Raw genomic sequence first — 21,541 nt, forward strand, 5'->3', positions numbered from 1 at the left:
CAATGCTTACTAACCAATGCAAAGCTTATGAAGCCGATGCAAACCTCAGAGTAAAATGCAATGCTTACTAAACCAATGCAAAGCTTATGAAGCCGAAGCAAACCTCAGAATAAAATGCAATGCTTATTAAACCAATGCAAAGCTTATGAAGCCGAAGCAAACCTCAGAATAAAATGCAATGCTTACTAACCAATGCAAAGCTTATGAAGCCGATGCAAACCTCAGAGTAAAATGCAATGCTTACTAACCAATGCAAAGCTTATGAAGCCGAAGCAAACCTCAGAATAAAATGCAATGCTTACTAAACCAATGCAAAGCTTATGAAGCCGAAGCAAACCTCAGAATAAAATGCAATGCTTACTAACCAGTGCAAAGCTTATGAAGCCGATGCAAACCTCAGAATAAAATGCAATGCTTACTAACCAATGCAAAGCTTATGAAGCCAAAGCAAACCTTAGAATAAAATGCAATGCTTACCAACCAATGCAAAGCTTACGAAGCCGATGCAAACCTCAGAATAAAATGCAATGCTTACTAAACCAATGCAAAGCTTACGAAGCCAATGCAAACCTCAGAATAAAATGCAATGCTTACTAAACCAATGCAAAGCTTACGAAGCCGATGCAAACCTCAGAATAAAATGCAATGCTTACCAACCAATGCAAAGCTTATGAAGCCGATGCAAACCTTAGAATAAAATGCAATGCTTACTAAACCAATGCAAAGCTTACGAAGCCGATGCAAACCTTAGAATTAAATGCAATGCTTACTAAACCAATGCAAAGCTTACGAAGCCGAAGCCAACCTTAGAATAAAATGCAATGCTTATTAAGAAAGTACAATGCTTATTAAGCCTAAGCAGATCTCTGAATCAAATGCAATGCCTACACCCCCTCTGCTGCCGGGACCCCCCTGAAGAAGGACAGCGGACGGACCCTCGAGGCCGGTGCATCGCACCTTCCGCGCCTCCGGTCTATGCGGAGGTTGCAAGTTAGGAACATCCCCGGCACTTACGTCCTGTCGGATCGACAGCCATCACCCCTGTTGTTTTGAGAACCTAACAAGATCGTTGATACGTTGCATATTTTTCCACATCTAATAATTAGCGTGTCGATACTTTGCATGTTTTCCCAGGCCAAATAATTAGCATGATCAGGTGGGAAATGTTCAGCAAAGATAGCTGTGTGATCTTCCCAAGCGCTCCTGAATTCCCATACCACGTACATGCCTTGGGACCTGAGAAAGAGAAGGGGGAGAAAGAGACGCGGGGAGATGCGCCGCGCCGCAAGAAGCCCCAAGAGAAGTTTCACTCACAGAACCCGTCCATGTCCGAGGGCGGCGGGAACCAACCAGTCAGCCCTCTCGTTTTGATGCCGGCCTTTTATAGAGCTGAGTGGGTGAGAGATCTGCCCTGCACTTGCTGACTGCCTAGCCAAACCGGCAGATCGTTATCCCATAGTTCGGTGGTGTACTGCTCATAACCTGTGGGTTACGGCCTTGCGTCACCTTCTGCCAGGCATCCAGGAAGAAAGGAATTCTGCGGGTAGCAACCGTTCTCACAGCTAACTTCCTCCACTCCCTGGTGAAGAGAGCAGCCTCCTTCTTGCCTGGACGTTGCTCCACATTTCTCGCCATTGCGACACGACCTCACCCTCCCTCGTCTGTTGAACTTGTGGGAGAATGTGAGCGGAAAGTCCTTGTGGGTAACTCTACTGTAAGGGCTACTATAAGGTGGGTACATCACCGGCTGGAAAGCCGTATTCAGAGGGTTTTTTAATTGTATCCTTTGGTATATCTGGTTGTGACTATTTTCTTCCACTATTTGATCTGAGGAAGTGGGTCTGGCCCACGAAAGCTCATTATCTAATAAACCATCTTGTTAGTCTTTAAAGTGCTACATAGTCCTGTCTTTTGTTTCAGCTACACCAGATTAACACGGCGACATTTCTATCACTATTCTCCGTACTTAGAGAGTCGTTATTAACGGTTCACAATCCTGCTGGAAAGGTATAACAAGTGGGGTTCCGCAGGGGTCTGTTTTGGGACTGTCTGGGAAGGAGTCCGGCAGAAAGGGATCTAGGGGTTATAGTGGACCACACGCTGAATATGAGTCCCCAGTGTGATGCTGTTGCAAAAAAAGCAAACGTGATTCTGGGATGTATTAACAGGAGTGTTGTGAGCAAGACACGAGAAGTCATTCTTCCGCTCTACTCTGCGCTGGTTAGGCCTCCGTTGGAGTATTGTGTCCAGTTCTGGGCACCGCATTTCAAGAAGGATGTGGAGAAATTGGAGAGGGTCCAGAGAAGAGCAACAAGAATGATGAAAGGTCTAGAGAACATGACCTATGAGGGAAGGCTGAAAGAATTGGGTTTGTTTAGTTTAGAAAAGAGAAGACTGAGCGGGGACAGAACGCAGTGGCAGTGTAGACTCAGGTATAGTTTTGTGGACAAAACCCTGTAGTCTAGACGCACCCTGTCTGTCGAGAAAACTTCTGTCGACAACGAGCGTCTAGACGGACCTTTGGGCAGGTGCCACTGCTCTGCAGGGGAACCCGACTCACCAGGCAGCGTAGGGCTGGGCTGTACGGCACCCAGGTGGGTTAATGGCCTCCTCCAAGGAGCTGAGCGCTGCGGTGTTAGCGTTAGCAGCCTTCACAAACTTGGGCCGACATAAGGCCTCGTGTATCACACCTGAACGCAGACAGCGGTCCTGCTAACGCAAAGGAGCTGCGGGAATGCTGAGGGAAGCTTGTAGATTTCTTGCACTAGAGTTTTTAACTCCTCCCGAATTAATCGAAATCAACACAAACATATTGTGAGCATGATCGGAAAGTCACTTGACAGGCTACACCATCTCCCCCTCACCGCCACCACAGGCAAATTGCCTGTTCCCCTCCTGAACCACGAGACCCAACCCCCTTGGCTACTCCTCAGAATATGCCCCAGCTGAAATAAGGCCTGGGCTACGGGACACTTATACTTTGCTTGTTTGCTGCCTGCCCTGAATCCGGGGCCGAGTTCCTGTACCAACAGGTTTAGTTGCTGCCCTGCCCTGCCCTGGAGCTGGGAGCCGGGAGCCGAACTAACTATGTTTGTGTACCGGTCGCCCACCCGGATGCAAGGCCAGGTTTAAAACAAACCAAAGGAAGTTTTTCTTCACGCAGCACACAGCCAACCTGTGGAACTCCTCGCCAGAGGATGTGGTGAAGGGCAGGACTTTAACAGGGTTCAAAAAAGAGCGAGATAGATTCATGAAGGTTAGGTCCAGCAATGGCTGCTAGCCAGGATGTGTAGGGATGGTGTCCCCTAGTCTCTGTTTGTCTGGAAATGGAGAGAGAGCATGTGAGGTTCCCTTTTGTGATTCCCTCCCTCTGGGGCACCTGGTGTTGGTGGTCTGCCCACTGCGGTGTCCTTCTGTTTCTGGCTACATAGGATTATATTCTTAACAGTTCTAAGTTACATGACCTAATACATTATATTCTAAAGGGGCAATAATAATAAATCTAAACATTTAACAATCTTAACAAATAACAATAATAATAAATCTAAACATTTAACAATCTTAACAAATAACAATAATAATAAGAAGAATTAATAATAAATCTAAACACCTTAAGTTGTGGGGAACAAATTCTGGGGAGTCACTTCCATTTGGGGGAATCATTTTCAACATTAATATGTTATCCCTACAGTCCAACTGGGAGGCGGGGCCCCGATCGCCGCTGTGGGCCGTTTGTTACTAACAACAGCGGCATTTTCGGACAATTTTTTCACCACGTCGATTTAACACAACGAGCCCGTCTCAAGTGGAGTCTCAAGCCCCACACAATGAACCAGAGTTACGTCTCAAGTCGGGTCACTGCCACAGTATCTTTTGAAAAAGCCTCTTTCGAAAAAGAGCATCTAGTGAACAAGAAGAGTTATCGACAAAGCGGCCTGCTTTCTCGAAAGGGCATCTAGAGGCTCGCTTTCTAAAAAGCCCCGTTTTCATGCAATAGCCCCTTTTTCCAAAAGATGACGTTCGAAAAAAGGCATTCTTCCTCGTAGAATGAGGTTTACCGCCATCGACAAAACTGCCGCGTTCTTTCGATTTACTGTCGACAGAACGTGGAGGTAGTCTAGATGCAGGTACCATTTTTTTTCCCCGAAAAAAGGCCACTATAACCCGAACTATACATATAATATGATGGGGGCTAATTTGGCTACGACAAATCAGGAAAGAGATCTTGGAGTTATCGTGGATGGTTCTTTGAAAACTTCCACACAGAGTGCAGCGGCAGTCAAAAAGGCAAATAGGATGCTAGGAATTATTAGGAAAGGGATAGAAAATAAGACCCAGAATATCTTACTGCCCCTGTATAAAACTATGGTACGCCCACATCTGGAATACTGTGTACAGATGTGGTCTCCTCACCTCCAAAAAGATATTTTGGCCTTGGAAAGGGTTCAGAAAAGGGCAACTACAATGATGAGGGGTTTGGAACGGGTCCCATATGAGGAGAGGTTAAAGCGACTGGGACTTTTCAGTTTGGAAAAGAGGAGACTGAGGGGGGATATGATAGAGGTATCTAAAAGCAGGAGTGGTGTGGAGAGAGTGAATAAAGAAAAGTTATTTATTAGTTCCCATAATATAAAGACTAGAGGACACCAAATGAAATTAATGGGTAGCAGGTTTAAAACTAATAAGAGAAAGTTCTTCTTCACACAGCGTGTAGTCAACCTGTGGAACTCCTTGCCAGAGGAGGCTGTGAAGGCTAGAACTATAATAGAGTTTAAAGAGAAGCTAGATAATTTCATGGAGGTTAGGTCCATAAAAGGCTATTAGCCAGGGGGTAGGAATGATGCACCGGCCCTCTGTTTGTCAGAGGCTGGAGAGGGATGGCAGGCGACAAATCGCTTGATCATTGTCTTCGGTCCACCCTCTCTGGGGCACCTGGTGTTGGCCGCTGTCGGCAGACAGGCTACTGGGCTAGATGGACCTTTGGCCTGATCCAGTATGTCCAGTGTTATGTTCTTAAAATACAGTGAAGCAAATCTTAGACTAAAAATACAACCCTAAACAAACCTCAAAACAAAAAGCAATGCTTCCTAAAACAATACAATGCTTATTAAGCTTAAGCAGATCTCAGCATCAAATGCATTGCCTATGTCCCTTGTGCTGCCGGGAACCCCTTGAAGAAGGGCAGCCGACAGACCCCAGAAGCCAATGCATCCCACCTTCCGCACCTTTGATCTACGCCGAGGTTGCAAGGTTAGGAACGTCCCCGGCACTTGTATCCCGCTGGCTCGGCAGCCTGTTGTTTTGAGAACCTAACAAGTTCGTTGATACGTTGCACATTTTCCCACATCCAATAATGAGCGCGCTGAGACTTTGAATATTTCCCCAGGCCGCATAATTAGCATGATCAGCTGGGAAACGTTCAGCAAAGATAGCTGTGTGAGTTTCCCAAGCGCTCCTGAACTCCCATTCCAGGTGCACGCCTTGGGACCTGCCCTAGAATTTGTTGAAAGTCAACAGGGTGTTCCTACACTTGAGCGCACAGCTCACGCTTTGAGAATAACAACCGAAAATAAGAAGCAAAAAGCACAAAGGGCTGCCTCGCGCATCCAGGCCCGTAAGAAAATTCAGGCACAAAAGGGACGATTGTGGGACACTCCCCCTTATTTCCTCGACCTCACAATCGTCTTGCGTATTTCCGCTACGACCGAAGTGAGGAATGCAGCAAACCAGGCACTTTCCCCCGGCTCCCTGGCCAAGGGGAACAGCCATGAAAGCTCCATGAATGCGGAAGATGATTCGTACGGTGTGTCCATTTCTGTCTATAAATGTTTCTGTCTATAAACGCTGAACTCTGTGGCGTGAAATCCCTACTGTGGTCCTAGGTACAAGCACAGAGGGGCTGGGAGGCCGTCTGGCTCCGGACGACTATGAATGTCTTTCGTTGGACAGCAAACCTGACTCGGGTGCCTTCGGGTCTTCCTTGAGTCTGTGGCTTTTGGGGGCGCTGCTGTTTTGCTGTCCTGACCTACTCCACACAGCTAAGAAAGTCGACCAAGAAATCGTCGCTTTTTTCTCCCCCTCGAGGGACAAATTGCCAATCCACTTTTAAAGCCTCAGCGGGGTGAAAAACCAATTTATTTTAATAGTAGAATCATAGATCCATAGAGCTGGAAGAGACCTCAGAAGGTCAAGTCCAGCCACCTGCCCAAGGCAGGACCAACCCAACTCAATCAACCCAGCCAGGGCTTGGTCAAGCCGAGACTTAAACACCTCTGGGGATGGAGACTCCACTACTTCCCTAGGGAACCCATTCCAGTGCTTCACCACCCTCCTAGTGAAATAGTTTTTCCTAATATCCAACCTGGACCTCTCCCACCGCAACTTGAGCCCATTGCTCCTTGTTCTGCATCTGTCACTACTGAGAACAGCCTCTCGCCAGCCTCTTTGGAACCTCCCTTCAGGAAGTTGAAGGCTGCTATCAAATCCCCCCTCACTCTTCGCTTCTGCAGACTAAACAGACCCAAGTCCCTCAGCCTCTCCTCATAGGTCATGTGCTCCAGCCCCCTAATCATTTTGGTCGCCCTCCGCTGGACCCTCTCCAATGCGTTCACATCCTTTGTGTAGTGGGGGGCCCAGAACTGGACACAATACTCCAGATGTGGCCTCACCAAAGCCGAATAAAGGGGAATAATGACATCTCTGGATCTGCTGGCAATGCTCCTTCTAATGCAACCCAATATGCCATTAGCCTTCTTGGCTACAAGGGCCCCCTGTTGACTCATATCTAGCTTCTCATCCACTGTAACCCCCAGGTCCTTTTCTGCAGAACTGCTACTTAGCCAGTCGGTTCCCAGCCTGTAACAATACTTGGGATTCTTCCGTCCCAAGTGCAGGACTCTGCACTTGTCCTTGTTGAACCTCATCAGATTTCTTGTGGCCCAATCCTCCAATCTGTCCAGGTCACTCTGGACCCGATCCCTGCCCTCCAGCGTATCTATCTCTCCCCTTAGCTTAGCGTCATCTGCAAACTTGCTGAGGATGCAATCCGTCCCCTCATTTTAAGCTTGTAAAGTTCTTTTTCCAAACGTTTTGAGGCAATAACGCCAACGTTGTCGGCATTTCCCCGTGCTTTCAAAAAAATCGGTCCTACCGCCCAGGTGGGGTCTTTCCCCGCTTTCTCTCGCTTGCGTGCCTTTCCCACAATTTTCCCGTGGAAAAAGAGATTAGAAAGTGAAGGGGAAAAAAAGGCAAAGACCATGCGGAGAAGAACCCAAAACACCATGCAACAAAATTGAAGCGCTGACGTGTCCTTTCTAAAGATGGGGGAGAGGAAGAAAAACGCTTCACCGTTTCGCTTCAAACCCTTGGGCTACAACTAGGGTACGTCTAAACTACACGCCTCCGTCGACGGAGGCATGTAGATTAGCCAGATCGGCAGAGGGAAATGAAGCCGCGATTAAAATAATCGCGGCTTCATTTAAATTTAAATGGCTGCCTCGCTCTGCCGATCAGCTGTTTGTCGGCAGATCGGGGCAGTCTGGACGCGACGTGCCGACAAAAAAGCCTTTCTTGATCGGCACAGGTATGCCTCGTGAAACCAGGTTTACCTGAGCCGATCAAGAAAGGCTTCTTTGTCGACGCGGCGCGTCCAGACTGCCCCGATCTGCCGACAAACAGCTGATCGGCAGAGCGGGGCAGCCATTTAAATTTAAATGAAGCTGCGATTATTTTAATCGCGGCTTCATTTCCCTCTGCCGATCTGGCTAATCTACATGCCTCCGTTGACGGAGGCATGTAGTTTAGACGTACCCCTAGACTGCCCACCTTTTTTGACAGAAGTTTTGTCGACAGATAGGGTGTGTCTAGACTACAGGGTTTTGTCGACAAAAGTGGACTTTTAAACTATACCTGCGTCTACACTACCGCCAAGTACTGTCAACAGAAAGCGGCAGTTTTGTCGATGGCAGTAAACCTCATTCTACGAGGAATAACGCCTTTCGTCAACAGGCCTCTCGACAGAAGGCGTTACAGTATCTACACTGTCCTTTGCGTCTACAGTCATGTCAACAAAGCAGCTTACTTTGTCGACAGAACTGGATGTCGTCTAGACGCTCTTTGTCAACAGAAGCTCTGTCGATAGTATGGGTGCGGTATCTGTTGTCGACGGTATCTGTTGACAAAACTTCTGTCGACAAAAGCCTGTCGTCTAGACGGACCCATACTGTCAACAAAGTCTCTGTTGAAAAACAGCGTCTAGACTACGATCAGTAGTGTTGAAAAAGCAAGCTGCTTTTTCGATAGAGACTCTAGATGCTCGCTTTCGAAAAAGCCCCGTTTGCATGCAAGAGCGCTTTGTGTCAAGAGATCTGTCGATACAGGCCTTCGTCCTCGTAAAAGGAGGTTTACCGCCGTCGAAAAAACTGCCGCGTTCTGTCGACTTACTGTCGACAGAACGCGACGGTAGCGTGGACGCAGGCATAGTTTTGACAACAAAGGCCACTTTTGTCGACATAAGCCTGTAGTCTAGACACACCATTGGAAGCCTTCGTGCTTTGTCATTCTAGTTGGAGAACTCCTCCTGAAAATCAAATATTCAGAAAAAACAAAAAAAGGCCGTGTCTCCAATTTTGTTTACATTTTCAACCAAGAAAAACAAAAGTTGGTTGGGTGCGTCTGACATGCAGGAGTTAGAATTTGGCCCCCGGAGCCGTTCAGGCGCTCAGCTAATATTTTTGGCCGCACTGTGCATGCGTGGGAGGAGGGCTAGTCCAGATGCACAAAATGATTTGCGGTGTGCGGCTGGAGGCACCGTGGGAACTCCTTCTTTAACCGGCAAGAGATGAGTTCCTGACACCGATATTCCCAGCAATTACTCACGCCGCTCATTGTGCAACAGCCCTGCAAGCCAGGAGACTTTCTCTGTTGCTCAAGAGAAAGGTGTTTTGCTCCCAGCGCGTGGGCGTGTCTGATGCTGGGCCTGGGAAGTCCCTCTTCCTCCATCTGCGGCTCCCCTTTCGTTGGCTGCTCGGTGTGCCGTGGGGGGCTCCCTCTGTCTGATCCGCTCAGGGGAACAAAGTCCCACCCAACTAGGCTGGCTGGGGAGGTAGGGCCCACCCGTGACTCTGGATTCCCGCCCCCACTGTGGAATGAGCAATCCAGGGCTGTGTTCCAGGTGTCCTCTCATTTTTTCCTTTCCCCGCATCCATGCGCGGAATCAATTTTGTTCTGTGCACCGGGGCACATGGGGATGTGCACCACTCGGAGAGACCCAGGCTGGGCTTCCCCTCGTCCTTGGCCGACTCTCATCCCCCTCCAGTGTTACCTACCAGCCCTGTGTTTTTGGGAGCCAGGGAGGACACACCTATACTAATTAAGGAAACACCCCAGTCTCATTTTCATGGAAGATAGAACTCATTAGCATACAGAATGGAGAGCAGCTCTTCCAAGGCAGGAACTGCAGTGAACTCTGGGATACCGAAAGCGGAGACGCACGGCCTGATGGGAAAACTCTACTCCAGATGCTAATGAACCCAGGCCTACTCACCCCCAAATTAGTCACTCTCAGACCAATTCTAGTAACGATCCTATTGACATCTAAAATATTGAAAGGCTGTGTCTAGACTGGCACCGATTTTGCGGAAAAACTTGCCAGCTGTTTACACTGGCCGAGGGAATGTAAGATTGTCAGTGTTCTCGTGGAAATACTGTGCTGCTCCCGTTCAGGCAAAAGCCCTTTTGTGCCAATCATTTGCGCAAGAGGGCCAGTGTAAACAGAACAGTACTGTTTTGCGCAAAAAAGCCCCGATTGCGAAAATGGCGATTGGGGCTTTTTTGCGGAAAAGCGCGTCTAGATTGGCAAGGACGCTTTTCTGCAAAAAGTGCTTTTCTGGAAAAGCGTCCTGCCAATCTAGATGCGATTTTCCGAAAATGTTTTTAACGGAAAACTTTTCCGTTAAAAGCATTTCTGGAAAATCATGCCAGTGTAGATGTAGCCAAACTGCCTAGTTGCATTGTGAGCGCGCTCAAGGAACATCCCCGATCACCAGCGGTGATCAGTCTCGGTTGTCTCGCCTCTTTCGCTTTGAACTCTCTCTATAAAAACGCCTCTCCTTGTCCCAAGAAAAACTGTTCTGATACCTGGACTTAAAGGCTACGTCTACACTGGCATGATTTTCCGATTACTATGATTACTATCTGGAAACCCCGATCGGTGCAAGCTCCATGGATTAGTGAGGTCTCTCTCCCATCAACTCTCTCTAAGCACGGCCACCTGACCCTGCCCTATGTAAACTGTTCTATGGCGACCTCACATTTGTAACCAGTTTCCATTTAGATTTAATCTTGTAACTGTTTGAGATCGAGTCGCTGCCCAGAAATAAATCACGTTCATTGTTAAGCTGGTTGCTTCTCTCTCTTTGGGTGTGTCTAGGCTACTGAGTTTTGTCAACAAAAGTGGACTTTTGTCGACAAAACTATACCTGCGTCTACACTACCGCTGAGTTCTGTCGACATAACATCAACAGAACTCAGCAGTTTTGTCGACGCTGGTAAACCTCATTTTACGAGGCATAACACCTTCTATTGACAGAACTCTGTCGACAGAAGGTGTTATTGCCTGTAGGGTTGCGTCTAGACTACAGGGTTCTGTCGACAGAAGGTGTTATTGCCTGTAGGGTTGCGTCTAGACTACAGGGTTCTGTCGACAGAAGGTGTTATTGCCTGTAGGGTTGCGTCTAGACTACAGGGTTCTGTCGACAGAAGGTGTTATTGCCTGTAGGGTTGCGTCCAGACTACAGAGTTCTGTCGACAGAAGGTGTTATTGCCTGTAGGGTTGCGTCTAGACTACAGGGTTCTGTCGACAGAAGGTGTTATTGCCTGTAGGGTTGCGTCTAGACTACAGGGTTCTGTCGACAGAAGGTGTTATTGCCTGTAGGGTTGCGTCCAGACTACAGAGTTCTGTCGACAGAAGGTGTTATTGCCTGTAGGGTTGCGTCCAGACTACAGGGTTCTGTCGACAGAAGGTGTTATTGCCTGTAGGGTTGCGTCTAGACTACAGGGTTCTGTCGACAGAAGGTGTTATTGCCTGTAGGGTTGCGTCTAGACTACAGGGTTCTGTCGACAGAAGGTGTTATTGCCTGTAGGGTTGCGTCTAGACTACAGGGTTCTGTCGACAGAAGGTGTTATTGCCTGTAGGGTTGCGTCTAGACTACAGGGTTTTGTTGACAAAGCAGCTTGCTTTGTCGACAGAACTGAAAGTGTCTAGACCCTCTGGGTACGTCTAGACTACCGGGTCTTGTCGACGGAAGTTTTGTCGACAGATACTGTTGACAAAACTTCTGTTGACAAAGAGCATCCAGACACATTGAGTTCTGTCGACAAAGCAAGCTGCTTTGTCGACAGAACCCCATAGTCTAGACGCAACCCTACAGGCAATAACACCTTCTGTCGACAGAACTCTGTCAATAGAAGGTGTTATGCCTCGTAAAATGAGGTTTACCAGCGTCGACAAAACTGCTGAGTTCTGTTGATGTTATGTCGACAGAACTCAGCGGTAGTGTAGACGCAGGTATAGTTTTGTCGACAAAAGTCCACTTTTGTCGACAAAACTCAGTAGCCTAGACACACCCAAAGAGAGAGAAGCAACCAGCTTAACAATGAACGTGATTTATTTCTGGGCAGTGACTAGATCTCTCTAAATCGGCTCAGAGTGATTTGTGGGTAAGATCCGGAGTGTAAATTGATCTGGGGTTTGTGGCTGGTTTCTTGGGACCGGAAGAACCCATTCGGGGTGGGTGAGATGGGGTTTTATAACCTCTCACCTGTGTGTTAGACCTGGGGCTTTTGGCCTGTCTTTTGGCCATCCTGACACAGGGAGAGCCTGGCCCGTCAGACCTGTTCTGAGCAAGGTTACCGTTGTTTAGGGTTGTTCTGTCTGACATTTACTCTAGACATTCTTGCGCTATTTGGCGTGCCTGAGGGACGGGTGGGATGCAAAGAGATAAGGAGCTAGGAGGACGGAGTCTGCTTACCGGGAACAGGAAACGCCGACCTCTTATGCCCGAGGACTGCAGAACCGATGACGCTAATGTGCCAAAGGACCTGACCTCGACCCAAGAGCCAAACGGAGATTTGCAAGACCCACAGACGTGCACAGAGGGACGGACCACTCTGCAAAGACTGGCGAGAACCGAGGGGCTTTGGGTCCATCGTGCCTCAACCGCGGCGAATCAGATGGCAACTCGCAGAACCCAACTCCCCCACCCGTGTTCAGTCCCTAGAACAGGGGTGGCCAACCCATTCAACGCAGAGAGCTGAAACAGCAGTGAAAAAAAACGTGAACAGCTGCACCAGAATTGTTGAGGGGAAAAAAAAGCGCTCCTTACCAGTGTTGAGCCAAAAAAAAAAAAAAAAAAGGACGCTGCCCCTTTAAAAACCACAGAAACAGCCCCCTCTGAAGATTTTTGTATTGTGTATTTTCAGTACACGCGTCGTATTGCCTCGTCCCCTGAAAAAGATCCCCGCCTGTTTCTTAGAAGCGTAAACTCTCTGCTCCTGGCTCCATCCCAGCGACGTGGCCTGAGAGGGACTCGGTTCGCACAGCCAAAGCAATGGCTGAAAAGCAGAGCAGCGTGGGGAGAATGGAATTTTCTGTGCCACGACACATCTCAGGAGAGTTCACAGAAGGGAAAACGTTGACCCAGCTATAGAAAAAAGGATCTGTTCAGACTGGCCTGCACTCAGCCGTTCTTAGGGAGAATCAACATCCAGGCAACTAGGGACCCTGAGAGCTTCTTTTTCTTCACGCGGTGCACAGTCAACCTGCGGAACTCCTTGCCACAGGATGTGGTGAAGGCTAGAACTTTAACAGGGTTCAAAAAAGAGCTGGCTAGATTCATGGAGGTTAGGTCCATCAATGGCTATTATGTCCCTCCTTCCTAGACAGTCGCTTCCCATTCTGTGAGACACGGATTGTTCCTTCCTCAGTGGAGCACTTTGCATTTGTCCTTATTCAACGTCATCCAATTGAGCTCCAACCATTTCTCCAGTGTGTCCAGATCAGTTTGAATAAGAACGTAAGAATGGCCGTACTGGGTCAGACCAAAGGTCCATCTAGCCCAGTATCCTGTCTGCCCACAGTGGCCAGCGCCAGGTGCCCCAGAGAGGTGGACCGAAGACAATGATCAAGTGATTTGTCTCCTGCCATCCCTCTCCAGCCTCTGACAAACAGAGGCCAAGGACACCATTTTATCCCCTGGCTAATAGCCTTTTATGGACCTAACCTCCATGAAATTATCTAGCTTCTCTTTAAACTCTGTTCTAGTCCTACCCTTCACAGCCTCCTCTGGCGAGGAGTTCCACAGGTTGACTACACGAATTCTGCCCCTCTCTTCCTTCCATACACCCCAATGGGGTGCTTTGAAAGAGAAACCAGCATTGAGCATTACGTAGCAACACCCTCAAATGCAGTTCTTCAAGGCGTCACTAGAGAGCACACACTTACAGCAACTTGTGTGGAAAAGGCAGCGAGAAATACAGCCTCGGACGGGAAAACTCGCCGGCTGCCTTGCAGGCCTGGGAACTTTGGGAGGGTGGGGGCAGAGGTTGCCCTCGGGGGCTGCTCCGTGTGGTTTAAAGTAAAAGGTTTGGAAATGTGGCTAGTCCCAGGAAGGCGCAGAAACAGGCAAACTATTACTAAATATCTTTGAAACTTTTATTAAAGGGCTTCTACGTATAAATTACGATTTTATCAATTTCTTCCACTAAATAATTATTAGAATGTCCAATAAGCAAAATGCAATACAGTGAAGAAAATTCTTTGAGGTTTCTCTAAATCCCAATAGTTGTTAACAAGGGACTAGGGATTATTAAAAGTTACATTTACATCAGTCTTACTTATAAGACTAATCATTTATCTAAAACTTTTAACACTACTTCTTAACAATACCTCTAAACAATTTCAGAGAACAATACTGACATTGAACAGACACACAAACTACCACAACAACATATTTGCTATTCGTTATGTTTGGGATACGTTACGCTCTACAGGAACTCGTTTGGTTCGGTGAGCGGGAGGTGGCCCTCGGGTGATCAGTCCTCGGACCTGGCTCATATTCTGCCATCCAATGTTTATTCGGGATTCCTCAGTTTGATACAGGAGGGGAAGCTGTTTTATAGAGAAAGCTTTTGTGCGTTTTTTGTGATAGGCTAGCAGACCCTGTCTGTTAAGTGACAGGAGGAAGGGGGTGAGATGGTTTCCTGTTTTTCCTTTTCTGCCTTATCGGGCATGGCACAGTCAGCACAACCAGCACGAACTTTACATGAACTTTTTGGGTCTGGTTTTGGTTCCTGTTCGTCACTGATCTTTAAGTTACATAGTGTAAGGGTTTTCATCAAGGGGAAGTTGACCTTTTGCTTGGATGGCAATACGCCTGGCCAGCAAAGAGCCTGCTTTCACACTCCGTAGTGCCTGGTCTCACTTTTGGGCTCCATCAACTTTCCAACGGACACAGAGAGTGGCTGGTCTTCTCGGTGTCTGTTGCCCACGTCCCTACGGTCGCCTTGCTTGCTGCCGTATCTCCAGCAGGAGGCCTTGGAGTACAACGCATGGATGTGGGTTTTTTTCATGTTAGAAGAGTTGGGCTTTTTTAGCTGTGTCTTATTCCAGAGACTATATCTCTGTATGAGCCCGCACTGTGCACGACAAGTCCCCACTGAACCGCTTCCTCGGACAAGTCAAAACAATGCCCGTTCAGTGCTTATTCCGTCCGCCCCGCCTGAGTCTGTAACTTTAAAAACAACGAGCGGCCCTGTGGTACCTTAGAGACTGACCAACATAGACAGACAGAGGGAGTGTGGGAGATAGATAGATAGATAGATAGATAGATAGATAGATAGATAGATAGATAGATAGATAGATAGATAGATAGATAGATAGATAGAGGGGGTGTGTGGGGATAGATAGATAGATGGTAGACTACAGCGTTTTGTCTACAAAAGTGGACTTTTATCAAGAAAACGATACCTGCGTCGACACTACTGCTGAGTTCTGTTGACATAATGTCGACAGAACTCGGCAGTTTTGTTGACGGCGGTAAACCTCATTCTTCGAGGAATAACGCCTTTTGTCGACAGAAGGCGTTATTGCATCTACGCTGTCCTTTGCGTCTACACTCTTATGTTGACAGAACTGGATGTAGTCTAGACGCGCTTTGTTGACAGAAGCTTTGTCGATAGTATCTGTTGACAAAACTTCTGTCAACAAAAGCCTGTCGTCTAGACGTACCCTAAGGCTACGTCTACATTACAAATGTTCTCAGCAAAAAAATACGCTCATGAGGGATTAATTTGCACGAGTCATGATTTCTTTTGCATTTTTTCTGCCGATCCGTTTTTGCGCAAGGTTTTTTTGAGCAAAAAGAAGCGTCACGGATGTTTTCTTTTGGCACAAAAAAACCCCCCTTTTTTCACAAGATCGGTAGACCTCCTTTTTAGGGGCATAAGGATGTTGTGAAAAAAGGGGGGAGATTTTTGCTCAAAAAGGAAACGTCCACACGGCTTGTTTTTGTACAACCCCCTCAGTGGAGAAAGGGATCGGCAGAAAAGATGCAAATGAGACCGTGACTCATGCAAATGAGTCCCTGATTGGCATATTTTTTTGCCGGGAAAACACGTAGACATAACCTTAGAGACGAACATCATCGTCTTCTTGGAACGTGTGGGTATGAGGGGACTGGGCAGGGACTAGGAGCAAACCCGACCTCAGCCGTGTGCCTCCCCGTCTCAGATGGGCGTAGGCAATTGGTGCATCCCCCCTTCCAGATGGGACCTCCAGGAACCCCTACGCCGCGCCTGGCTCTGCCGTATCGAATTCCCACCCTCCAGCGCTCACTGGCCAAGCCTTCCCCACACACCCTTCCTTCTCCAGATCCGCAGTTGATTAAAGTTCACTTCCGTTCCCCGAGTGCCAGGGCATGGCCTATATGGCGGTGTGGATGTTGCGGGCAGCCCGCAGGGCGGATTTCATGGCGCTGTCAATCCAGATGTGAGGCTGAGCCATCAGATCCCCGGAAAAATGGATCCTCCCCTCACTCCGGAACAGGATCTCGGAGTAGTCCATGTTTTGGTAGGGGGTGAGGGCGGCGTACGAGCCCATGGAGTATCTGTCCAGGCCCCATTTCTTGACCACGAACTTGCTGCAGACGTGGCGGAGGTAATCTTGGGGCAGCTGGTGGATGGCGGCCAGGTCCCGCATCACAACGTCCACGCACTTCTCGTCGCTCAGGGGAAGGAAAAATTCGGCATCATTGTCCCACGTGTAGGAAGCCAGGACCACCCCCAGGCCGGTGGGGAAACCATGGCTGGGGTAGTAGACGAATCTGGAAGGGCGGTTGGTGATGGATCTCCCTCCGTGAATCCCGTCCTTCTCCCAAAACTTCTCTTTGCAGACCAAGGCGATCTTCACGTCTTGCGCGTAGTGAATGGCGCTCAGGGCTCGGCTCTTCGGAGCGGAAAGAGGTGGAGAAAACTCAATCAGCCGGGCGGCTTTCGCTGTGACCGTCACCAGGACATAGTCGGCCGTCACGGAGGATGGGGCCGATGCATTTCCCCGCAGGTAAAACACCGTTACTTGGTCCCCCCGGGTGTGTATCTTCACGACGGTGGAGAGAAACTCAACAGCCCCACGGAGGTGCTGGTAGAAGGCGTTGGAGAGCTGGTCGAACCCTCCCGTGATCTCATCGTAGCTGAAAGAAAAAGATGACGGCACGCGAATGACGTCCCCTGACCACTTAGCGGCATAAAGTTCACAAGAAGCAGAATTTCGAGAAGAGCAGGAAGGTGCTGCAATGCGAGCTGAGGGAGGGGGTCTGGGCGGGCGGCGGGTGCAGGTGGGGGACGAGGGAGGGGGTCTGGGCAGGCGGCGGGTGCAGGTGGGGGATGGAAGGAGGGGGTCTGGGCCGGCGGCGGGTGCAGGTGGGGGATGGAAGGAGGGGGTCTGGGCAGGCGGTGGGTGCAGGTGGGGGATGGAAGGAGGGGGTCTGGGCAGGCGGCGGGTGCAGGTGGGGGACGAGGGAGGGGGTCTGGGCGGGCGGTGGGTGCAGGTGGGGGACGAGGGAGGGGATCTGGGCAGGCGGTGGGTGCAGGTGGGGGATGAGGGAGGGGGTCTGGGCAGGCGGTGGGTGCAGGTGGGGGACGAGGGAAGGGGTCTGGGCAGGCGGTGGGTGCAGGTGGGGGACGAGGGAAGGGGTCTGGGCAGGCGGTGGGTGCAGGTGGGGGACGAGGGAGGGGGTCTGGGCGGGCGGTGGGTGCAGGTGGGGGACGAGGGAGGGGATCTGGGCGGGCGGTGGGTGCAGGTGGGGGATGAGGGAGGGGGTCTGGGCCGGCGGCGGGTGCAGGTGGGGGATGGAAGGAGGGGGTCTGGGCCGGCGGCGGGTGCAGGTGGGGGACGAGGGAGGGGGTCTGGGCAGGCGGTGGGTGCAGGTGGGGGACGAGGGAAGGGGTCTGGGCAGGCGGTGGGTGCAGGTGGCGAACGAGGGAGGGGGTCTGGGCCGGCGGCGGGTGCAGGTGGGGGATGGAAGGAGGGGGTCTGGGCCGGCGGCGGGTGCAGGTGGGGGACGAGGGAGGGGGTCTGGGCAGGCGGTGGGTGCAGGTGGGGGATGGAAGGAGGGGGTCTGGGCGGGTGGTGGGGAGCAGTAGGGGCCATGTTTTGAGAAGCCCCGAGGTGCCTTTGCGAACGAAGGGAAGGGAGTCGGTTGGAGGCAGGGGGCGATTGAAGAGGTGTTGGAAAACAGGGGGGGGCGGGGGTCGACTGAGCGATCCGGCCATGGGGCCAGAGCCTTCCCGTGAGAGAAGACGAAGACATATTTCGGCTCACCTCTGGTTGGCGATGGCGGCGTAGCCCATGGCCGAGTGCAGGAAGGACAGGTGGAATCGCCCTGCTTCATTCAGTAGGTCCCCGATCATGTCGATGGCGCCTCGACTTAAATTTCCTTCTTTGATCAAATACTCCTGGGGGGGCGGAAGAACGGGGCGGGGGAGAGAGGGAGGCATATTTTATCCCCACTGAGACATGGCAGCCTAAGGGATCTTGCCTCGCCGAGGCGCACAGGAAGGATACGACGTGCATGAGGACGGGCAGACGCCTGACCCTTCCACCACGTTCCTGTGTAATTCGTCTGTTTCCCCATTGGACCACAGACCGGGAGGGACCTCGAGTCCCGTTCCCCCTCCCTCATGGCAGGACCAAGCACCGTGTAGACCAGCATTTCTTAACGTCGGAGGTGTGCCGCGGAGAGAACAGAATACAAAAAATGCCCTTAAAGGGACAAGCCCTCTTTTTTTTTTTTTTTGAATGGTCATCCTTAAAGGGGAAAGCCTCCTTTTTTTCTTTTTGCTCAACAACTTTTCCCCGGGAGCTTGTTCTTTTTCTCAATAGCAACAAAAATCCTTGGTGTTCTCCATACAAAAAATTATTTTTTGGTGTTCCTCAGTCTTGAAAAGTTTAAGAAAACTGGTCTAGACCATCTATCCAGCCACCTGCCCCTTTAAGGGCGGCCATTTTGAACTCTTGTTCTCTGGGACACACTTCAAACTGCAAACCACAGTTTAAGAAACCCTGCTCTAGACCGTTCATCATTCTTGTTGCTCTTCTCTGGACTTTCTCCAATTTCTCCACATCTTCCCTGAAATGTGACCCCCAAGTTTCTCATCGCACAATCCTGATTTCAGTGAAATCAGCCGGTGCTTTGCCGTCGACTTCCACGAAGGCCTGGTTTTATCCGGAGCGTCCCGACCAGGGCGCGTCTACACTGCCGGGCTTAACTCGAAATAAGCGACGCAGATTGAGCGCCATCAATTCCAGCGCTCGTTTCGAAACAGCAGATTTTGAAATTGGGAGCATCTGCACAGTGCGTATTTCGGAACGGAGCGCTCTTCCTCCACCGTCCCTTTGGCTGTGTCTATACAACATAGGAAAGCAACGATAGGCAAATGGCAAACCACAATGTGCAAACCTTTCCCGGCTTTTCTTTCAGAAGAGGTTTTCCCGACATTTGGCGCGTCTACCCAGCACCAAATTTTGGACAAACCTCCTCTTTTGGCACATCCCTTCTTCCTCATACAAGGAGATTTCCCGGGATGGCAGAAGAACGCGTCTGCTTTTCCGACTTTTTTTCTTTCCGGAAAAGCGGACCCGTTCCTTTGGACGTAGCATCTTTTCCGGCGTCCTGGAAAAATCTGCCATGTAGATGTAAGCTTCCACCTCATACAACGAGGGATCCGGGGGTTGGAGTCAGATGCCTGCCGGCGTGATAGCATTTCGCAAGGACTGCCGGCTGTGTTGACGCGCCCGCCGTTATTTCGAAACAACGCTAGTCGTTTCCCAAGAGCGTTGCTGTGTAGATGTAGCCTCATGGTTTAATTGCCTTGTACGAGAGAACCATGGACTGTCTTCTCCACACAGAGATCGACTGCTTTCTGGCATTTTGGGCGGGAGAGGCCTAGGGTGTGATGAGACTACACCTCTCTGTCGACAGATGTAGATTAGGCACATCGAAATTGCACCTCTTGTCGACAGAGGGATGCAAATCAAGCACATTGAAATTGCTAATGAAGCCGGGATTTAAATATCCCATGCCTCATTAGCATAAACATGGCCGCCACTTTTTTTTTCACCACGGCGTTTTTTTGGAGGAATGCAGGATCTGTCGAAAAAGGCTTTATTTTTGACAGAGCCGTGTCTAGAGCAGTGTTTCTGAAACTGTGTTTTGCTGTTGGAAGTGCGCCACGGAGAACAACAGAGTTCAAAATGGCCGCCCTTAAAGGGGCAGGCAACTTTTTTTCCCAAAAAAAACGGTGTCGAAAAAAGCGGCGGCCGTGTTTATGCTAATGAGGCGTGGGATATTTAAATCCCGGCTTCGTTAGCAATTTTGAGGTGCTTGATTTGCATCCCTCTGTCGACAAGGGATGCAGTCTAGACGTAACCCTAGAGGCTGTGAATTAATTGCCCCATTCCCGTCTCCCCTCTCCTACAAAGCAGAACCAGGAGGACGTCGGCTGAGCTGTTTGAAGACCCATGCGGTCGTCACGGGGCCGTGGTCCTGCTGGGTCGATAGGAGGAGTCTATTGCATTATCTCCTCCTCGGGAAACGGGGAAGATGGAGCCCAAACGACGCGGGAATGGCAGCTCCCATTACCTTGGTGGAAAAGGAGTCGTATTTCTCCTTCAGGGCTTGGCAGTCCGTGGTCACCTGGAGAGCAAGGAAGACACCGATGGCTTGGGTGAGGCACACGACTCAGCCTGGGCCCTTCCCTACCCCATTCCATACACGTGCCTCTTCCTCCCTTAAAGTGCGGCTCTGCACCCCTAGAAATGGCCCCCAGTCCAACCCAACTCAATCAACCCAGCCAGGGCTTGGTCCAGCCGGGACTGAAACACCTCTAGGGACCTCCATGAATGTATCTAGGTCTCTTTTGAACCCCGTTACAGTCCTAGCCTTGACAACTTCCTCAGGCAAGGAGTTCCACAGATCGACTAGGCGCAGTGTGAAGAAGACCTTCTCTTTTTTTGTTTTAAACCTGCTACCCATTAGTTTCGTCTGGTGGCCCCTTGAGGAAGTTGCAGGCTGCTCTCAAATCCCCCCTCGCTCTTCTCTGCTGCAGACTCGACAAACCCAAATCCCTCAGTCTCTCCTCATAGGTCAAGTGCTCCAGCCCCTGAATCATTTTGGTCGCCCTCCTCTGGCCCCTCTCCAATGAGTCCACATCCTTTCTGTAGTGGGGGGGCCCAGATGTGCTGGCAATGCCCCTTCTAATCCATTAGGAGCGCTGCATTGGAAGTCAGTGCAAACGACAAGTCCAGACTTATTTCTTTATGCCGTTCCGCAGGCTGGACACCGAAATGCCAGCCCCCAGTTCAGACGGCCATGGCTTGATTTTGGCATCTACCGGAGAAGGGCAGCGATTTGTCCGTGTAATGGGTAGCAGGTTTAAAACTAATAAAAGAAAGTTCTTCTTCACATAGCGTGTTGTCAACCTGTGGAACTCCTTGCCAGAGGAGGCTGTGAAGGCTAGGACTATAATAGAGTTTAAAGAGAAGCTAGATCATTTCATGGAGGTTAGGTCCATAAAAGGCTATTAGCCAGGGGATAAAATGGTGTCCTTGGCCTCTGTTTGTCAGAGGCTGGAGAGGGATGGCAGGAGACAAATCGCTTGATCATTGTCTTCGGTCCACCCTCTCTGGGGCACCTGGCGCTGGCCACTGTCGGCAGACAGGATACTGGGCTAGATGGTCTGACCCAGTATGGCCCCCAATAGAAGCCCCCGACCCCCGGCAGAAGCTGCCCCATGCGACACTTTAGCATTTCTATCTCCGATCCCGTAGGTGAGTCATTTCTCAGCGAGAAGACACTTGGGGGCCGGCAGAGCAGCCGGATAAGGTCCTGGTGCCGATGAACAAGGGGGCAGGACAGGTGTGGGTGGCCCGGCTGAGGGAGCTGGTCACGGTCTCGCTTTCCCCGGGGTCCCCCCGGCCCCTGTTCGC

At 50.2% G+C, this 21,541-nt stretch overlaps 2 protein-coding genes across 4 annotated transcripts in view; both read right to left on the reverse strand.

The window, feature by feature from the left end:
• Positions 1–14,493, reverse strand: part of LOC102456958 (L-amino-acid oxidase-like) — a 32,876-nt gene extending 18,383 nt beyond the window's left edge. The window contains exon 1 of one of the 3 annotated variants that reach the window (XM_075913632.1): positions 14,041–14,493. In XM_075913632.1, the coding sequence (XP_075769747.1) occupies positions 14,041–14,113 (73 nt within the window). In that variant the 5' untranslated portion in view covers positions 14,114–14,493. Of the gene's footprint in view, positions 1–1,014; positions 1,196–1,314; positions 1,572–14,040 lie in introns of those variants that run through there. The other 2 variants (XM_014573641.3, XM_075913633.1) reach the window with 2 other exon arrangements.
• Positions 14,494–15,379: 886 nt separating this feature from the next.
• LOC102457207 (L-amino-acid oxidase-like) overlaps positions 15,380–21,541 on the reverse strand; it is a 16,593-nt gene continuing 10,431 nt past the window's right edge. Inside the window, exons 5-7 of the mRNA XM_075913660.1 lie at positions 20,196–20,249; positions 17,876–18,009; positions 15,380–16,745 (exon numbers count right to left, since the gene is read on the reverse strand). Of these exons, the coding sequence (XP_075769775.1) occupies positions 15,980–16,745; positions 17,876–18,009; positions 20,196–20,249 (954 nt within the window). The 3' untranslated portion in view covers positions 15,380–15,979. The remainder of the gene's footprint in view (positions 16,746–17,875; positions 18,010–20,195; positions 20,250–21,541) is intronic.

The sequence above is a fragment of the Pelodiscus sinensis genome, chromosome 32 (genome assembly GCF_049634645.1).
Source record: "Pelodiscus sinensis isolate JC-2024 chromosome 32, ASM4963464v1, whole genome shotgun sequence".
NCBI classification, from domain to species: domain Eukaryota; kingdom Metazoa; phylum Chordata; order Testudines; family Trionychidae; genus Pelodiscus; species Pelodiscus sinensis.